General features: G+C 51.6%; 1 protein-coding gene across 2 annotated transcripts; it reads left to right on the forward strand.

Moving 5' to 3' along the window:
* The first annotated feature begins 3,493 nt into the window (after positions 1-3,493).
* Tnnc2 (troponin C2, fast skeletal type) lies at positions 3,494-6,146 on the forward strand. 2 transcript variants are annotated; one of them, XM_010626188.3, is made up of 6 exons: positions 3,494-3,586; positions 4,936-4,990; positions 5,109-5,252; positions 5,379-5,493; positions 5,637-5,773; positions 5,973-6,146. In XM_010626188.3, exons 1-6 carry the CDS (start codon positions 3,584-3,586, stop codon positions 6,002-6,004), a joined length of 486 nt encoding a protein of 161 aa, XP_010624490.1. In that variant the 5' UTR covers positions 3,494-3,583; the 3' UTR covers positions 6,005-6,146. The 2 variants fall into 2 exon arrangements, with proteins under 2 accessions (XP_010624490.1, XP_033623025.1); XM_033767134.1 differs by having other exon boundaries at positions 3,528-3,586; positions 4,939-4,990.
* The last annotated feature ends 29 nt before the right edge of the window (positions 6,147-6,175 follow it).

Consider the following 6,175-nt stretch of genomic DNA (forward strand, 5'->3'; position numbering starts at 1 on the left):
TGCCGCCGCCCCGCCTCCGGCCCCTCCCGCTCTCCGGGGCCGCCCGAGAATCCCGGCCTTTGGCTCCAGGAGGGGACGAGGGAATCCTGGGTCTGCCCGCGCGAGCACCAGGCGTCCCGCACAGTCGTCCCGATCCTGCCTCGGCGGACATCCCCGTCCGGCCCCTCAATTTCCATCTTTACCTATGCAGTGTAATTACGCAACGTTAGGGAACCCTTTTCTCTGTTGAGAAAATTGAAGCCAAGAGAAGACTCAATCAGACTGTTTATGAGCCTAGGTTTTCTCAATTAGAATAGGAACAATAACGCGAAGTTTGCAGTGTGTGTGTGCTGGGTATGGAATCCAGGGCCTCGTGCATGCTAGGCAAGAGCTCTGCTCCTGAGCCGTGTCCCATAAAATTTTGCAGCTCTTGTAAGAACCTTAGTCCGGAGCCTGACATGGAGCAGGGGCTGAGGAAATGATCCCTCACATAGTCATTACTGTCTCTGCAGTGTTTACAGGCATTTGCAGTCTCATTTGAGGCACACACCTGAGAAGAAGGCAAACAGGGAAACTGAGACCCAGGCAGGCTGAGTTGCTTGTTCAGAGTCAAAAGCAGCTTGCTTGAGATTTCTGAATATGGGAACTGGTCCCCTGAGTTCCACTTATTATCAGGCCTGGTAATCTCAGCAGCTTCTCTGGATCTCTGTGGTTTATCTTTTTCTGTTTTGTTCTTGCGAGGGACTGAACCCAGGGTCTCCTCATTGAGATAATCACCAGCCCTTTAAAAATTTTTTTATTATAAGATGGATTAGTGGCCCACATCTGTAATCCCAGTACTTGGGATGCTGAGGCAGGAGGATTTCTGTGAGTTCGAGGCCTGCCAGGGCAATATACTGAGTTCAAGGCCAGCCTGAACTGGCCTCTGAGACTCTGTCTCAAAAAAAAAAAAAAAAAAAAAGGGGGGGCTTACCTAGCATGGGCAAAGCCCTGGGTTGGATCCCCCAATTCTGGGGATTGAGGATAGAGGAGAAGAGAGAGAAAAGAAAAAAGCCTGCCAAGCGCCAAATGCTGGAAAATTCAATGTTGAATGAGAAGCCATCTCTGGCCCGTGGAACTCAGAACAGATTGTGATCATAAGGATGCTTAGTGCTGTGATTGAGAAAACTACTAGAGCCAGGCGTGGTGGTGCATGCCTGTAATCCCAGCACTCAGAAGGCTGAGGCAGGAGAATCTCCGAGTTCGAGACCAGCCTGGGCTACATAGTGAGTTCCAGGTCAGTCTCAACTACATAGTGAGACCTGTCTCAAAAAACCAAAAAAAAAAAGGAAAACTACTCGAGACCACCTTGGACAGGAGATACCCCAGAGGAAGTGATGTAAAAGCCAAGCCTTCAAAGAGAGGAAAGATGTGTTTCTGACACAAACAAACAAAAAACAGTAAATGCTAAAGCATGGGGGTTCATAAAGGGTGGTATTTGGAGCAGTATTTAAATACTGAAGTCTTATCAGAGCAAAGCTGCAAAGAATGAAGGAGAGGGGAAGTGAGATTGGAGGGGAAAGGAATTTGATCCTTATCTATTCCCTGAATAAACAAAAACAAGTTAATAAACAGTGACTGCTGAGGCCTTCTATTTGAAAGGGACCAAGTACTGTAGTCCCAGTGTTTTTTTGCTTTGTTTTTTTTGCAGTACTGGGGATTGAACTCGGGACTTTGTATATGTGAGGCGGGTGTGGTACCACTGAGCTAAATCCCCAGCCTCCCAGTGTTTTTTTGTCAAAGTTGGAATCTTTCAAGTGTCACCCCAGGGCCTTCTGCCTGGCTGGGAGAGGCCTTATTTAGCCTGACCTGGCTCGGATGAGCTTTCCTAGGCAATGTCTATATATAGGGGAAGGGGGCGGCCCAGTTGCCACTGTCCATCTGCCTTCCTTGGTGTCTAGCCCCGCTTTCCTGGCCTAAGACTGTGCTCTCCATTAGCTCAGTGTTTGCTGTTAACTTAGCCACTGTCCATGAGCCTTTCCTACTCTGCACTGCCCAACCTGGACTCTGTGGATTCTCTGGAGGGGCAGCTGAGACCTTGCTTGGACACACTAAGGAATTTGCTCCCTTTGGACTAGATTTGACCCCTTCCCCCCTCCCGACCCACAGAGCTCCTCTAGATTTCTCCACTGAGTTCTAGGAAGGGGCCAGCTGCTCCTTTGCCACTTAGAGAACCTTTTCCTGTCCCTTCCTCTCCCTAAACTGAATCCCAGACACTCTTTCTCTAGAGAAAAGTAACTTGAAAGAAGAATCTTTGTTTTCCATGTTTACAAAGACTTCTCCAAATGTACCCCCTCATCCCTCTGGGCACTTCTTCTGGATGCCCTAGGACTGTCTCAACTTGTCCCCAGGAAAGATTACTCAGAAGTGCCAAAAGCTGTATGTGATGTCACATTTCTGTAATCCCAACAAAAGGCTGAGGCAGGAGTCCAGGAGACCAACCTGGGCGACATAGTGAAAACCTGTGTCAAAAATATCTATGTATTCTTAAAATGTGAGAAAAGGAAAAAATGGAAACAAAGTCTTTGTAAATAGAGGAGGGTGGAGGGGGTGAAGGGAGGGCAGCGGTATGGGGAAAAATGAGAACCAAGATCTGTCATGTAAAGGTACAAGATCCCTACGATGAATGTAACTGTACTGTATACTTTAAAAGTACCAATAAACTCAATAAAAAGAAAAAATATATACAGATATATTGGGGAGTAGCTCAGTGGTAGAGTTGCTTGTGTGAGGCCCTGGGTTTAATCCTCAGTACACACACACACATGCCGGTGGAGAAAGAGCTGTTAATTTACAAAGCCCTCCAGTCAAATGGGGATAATAGTAGTTGCCATCTCATAGGATGAGCACTAAATGAGATCAGGTGATTGAAATGCTTAGCAAAGGGTGTGGCACATCGAGGTTCACTAAATGGTGGCCTAGTTATCACCCTCTTTTCTGTCCCTTACCCCATATCATGGTTCAAAGAGAGACCATTACATTTGCCAAGCACCAACCGTCTCAACCTGGAACAAGCTAGGTGACTTACACCTGGGTCTCTCTTTGGAGCCATTATGACTCCTTCCGTGGGTGAAGCAAGTAGGCTCAGAGCAGCATGACTACCTGCCCAAGGTCACATACCTTGCCAAAGCAGGACTGGGTTTTGAATTTTGGATTTTAAGTCTGTGTTCTTCCCTTCCCACTCTGCTACCTTGTCTGTCACTGTTCTGACTGTCCTTATCCATCTGGAGCAAGAGTGCTTCCTGGCAGGGTTCTCTAAGGCCATGGAGCAGGGTAGGTCCTCCTCATAAGAATCTAGGATGTCAAGGCCTGCCACCTGCTCAGAGGCTTAAATTTCTCTGCAAGGGCCCTTGGCTAAATTAGGTAATGGGCTAGGATTCTGGGAGGGGTGGGGCTTGCTGACCCCAGGATCTGATTGGGCAGGTTATCCAGTCCTGGGGAGCAGGGAGGTGGGAGGAGAGGGTGCCCCTACAAATCCTGGGGGCTGGGGTGGGCCAGGGCATCTTTGGGTGGTGGAGTGCAGAGGACTCAATCCATAGGAGGGGAGTCCGAGTGACCAGCAAACATGGTAAGAACGAGAAGGGTCTTTACTCATTTGCTTGCTGGAGCACTTCTGGGCCTTTTTCAAGTTGATCTGGGGACTTTGAGTGACAGAAACTTAGCCTTTGAAGGTGGAACATGTAGGTTCCTGGGACCCAGGGGTCTTGGAGAAATCCTGGGTGCAAAGGCCTTTGACTTCTCCTGGATGTGGAGGCCTGGGATCCTCAAGGGTTGAGGTTCTCCGCCCACCTTCTGAGACTTCCAGCAATTTCACTCACAGGGCTATGAGGGGCTCTTAGCTTGTCTCCTTTGTAGTAGAGATGGGGACTCCAAGGGCCAGAGTGACTCACCCACCAAGCCAGTGGTAAGAGCAGACTTTGTGAGCCCTGCCAAACCTTCCTATGTTAGCAAGGGAAGAAGGGCTTCTCTGGAAGATGAGAGACCTGCAGAGTTTGCAGCCAGCTCAGGTGCAGGGCTCTAAGAGTCCAGAGGATGACGGAAAGAGGCTTAAGGTAACAAACCAGATCAGAGAGACCCCAGCCTCCCTGAGAAAGGTCCCAATTGGAGATTGTCATCTTCTTCTGAGAGTCCCCTCCCCACTTCACTTCAAGGAGTAACTAGACCGCAGGGGCCAGCTGCTGTTCCCCATGCCTGACTAAAAATAGCCTGTCTTCCTGGCATGGGGCAAGAGGGAGGGCAGGGAGATGGTTGGAGCCAGATGGACGAAGAGCTCCTGGGACATCTCACAGCTTCCTCACCACTAGCCTCAGTCCAGAGTCCCTGATCCAGATGGCCTGCTTGGATGTGACCAGGACACCTCCACAGAAATCTTATTTTCACACCAAGCCCGCTCATTTTCTGTCCAATGACTGCATTGCAAGAAGGAAACTTAAAAATCTCTATCTCTGGACATTCTCTGTTGCAAGGGATGATGTGTTCATCTCTTTTTGGGGATCTGACTCTTGCAGGTGCTCAGTAACTGTGTCACATTATTTCTGTATTTGAAGATGTTTATTGAGCAACTATAAAAGTACCAGACAGGATTAGGAGGGAAAACTGGAAAATCATGCTGGAATGTTGCCGATGGGTTACAAAGCCATTTCCCATCCTTGGTTTCATCTTATCCCTGGAAAGTGCAGAGAGGAGACACTAAGTGACTTACCCAAGGTCACTGGGAGTGGGCGGGTGCTGACTTCTGGTGCACAAGCATGATCCATGTCTCTTGTTCTCAGCCCGGGGTCCGGGTGCTGATGGGGCACCGGAAGGTGCCACATTTAGAACTGTTCTCCAGGGGGAACCCAGGGACACTTACAGAAGTTGGGGGAAAAGAAAATGTGGCTGCCCTTTCTGCTCTCTGACTCTCTCTTGTGCCTTTAGCAGACGGACCAGCAGGCTGAGGCCCGGTCCTACCTCAGCGAGGAAATGATTGCTGGTGAGTGAGGGTGGCTGGGGGGAACTTGGTAGAGTCTGGGTAGGTGAAGAGGGCCAGTGTGAGAGGCTGACCGTCCAGCCCACCCTGTCTCAGCCCTCTGCTCTTCTTTTCCTGCCAGAGTTCAAGGCTGCCTTTGATATGTTTGACGCTGATGGTGGTGGGGACATCAGCGTCAAAGAGTTGGGTACCGTGATGAGAATGCTGGGCCAGACACCCACCAAAGAGGAGCTGGATGCCATCATCGAGGAGGTGGATGAGGATGGTGAGCGGGTGTGTGTGTGTGTGTGTGTGTGTGTGTGTGTGTGTGTGTGTGACTCCAAGGCTGGGGTGGAGGAGAGAGGCAGAATGCAGGGCTCGCGGGGCTCAGCACAACCCCTGCTCTCCCCAGGCAGCGGCACCATCGACTTTGAGGAGTTCTTGGTCATGATGGTGCGCCAGATGAAAGAGGACGCCAAGGGGAAGAGCGAGGAGGAGCTGGCTGAGTGTTTCCGCGTTTTCGACAGGTGCGCCGCCGCCTTGTGGCTGGGTGTCTTCCAGCCCCTGCGGGGTGTTGGGTTACTAGGGCTGAGAGCCTGACGTGGGGCGTAGGCGTGGCCAGCGCGACTCACCTGTCACCGCACCTTCCCCCCATTTTTCCTCCCCCAAGGAACGCAGACGGCTACATCGATGCTGAGGAGCTGGCTGAGATTTTCAGGGCTTCTGGGGAGCACGTGACAGACGAGGAGATCGAATCCCTGATGAAAGACGGGGACAAGAACAACGACGGCCGCATTGACTTTGACGGTGAGGGCCGCGAGAGCTTCTGGGACGGGACGTGCACCCTCCAGTCGCCCTCGGCCCTGGGGCGGGGCTGGGTATAGCCTGACTAGGGGTGGGGAGCGCCGGGCTGCTTGTGTTATCCCACCCTCTGCGCACCCGGGCCCTGGCCAGGCCTACGCGTCCCCAGGGGAACCCCTGACCCCCGCCCTCCTCCTCCATGCAGAGTTCCTGAAGATGATGGAGGGCGTGCAGTAAGGAGCCGGTGGCCCCTCCTCGGAGACGGAGACCTCGCGTCCCTCGGGCGTAGCCAGCTCCATCCAGTCGCTCGGTTTCCCGCCCCACCAGCGAGGCACTGCCCCCGACAGGCTGTGTCTGGAAGGAATAAAAGCAAACATTGCAAAGCTAGTGGCTGAGTGAGGGGAGTGC

This window comes from Fukomys damarensis, unplaced genomic scaffold, assembly GCF_012274545.1.
Source record: "Fukomys damarensis isolate Sample0158 unplaced genomic scaffold, DMR_v1.0_HiC HiC_scaffold_22, whole genome shotgun sequence".
In the NCBI taxonomy this organism is placed as follows: Eukaryota; Metazoa; Chordata; class Mammalia; order Rodentia; family Bathyergidae; genus Fukomys; species Fukomys damarensis.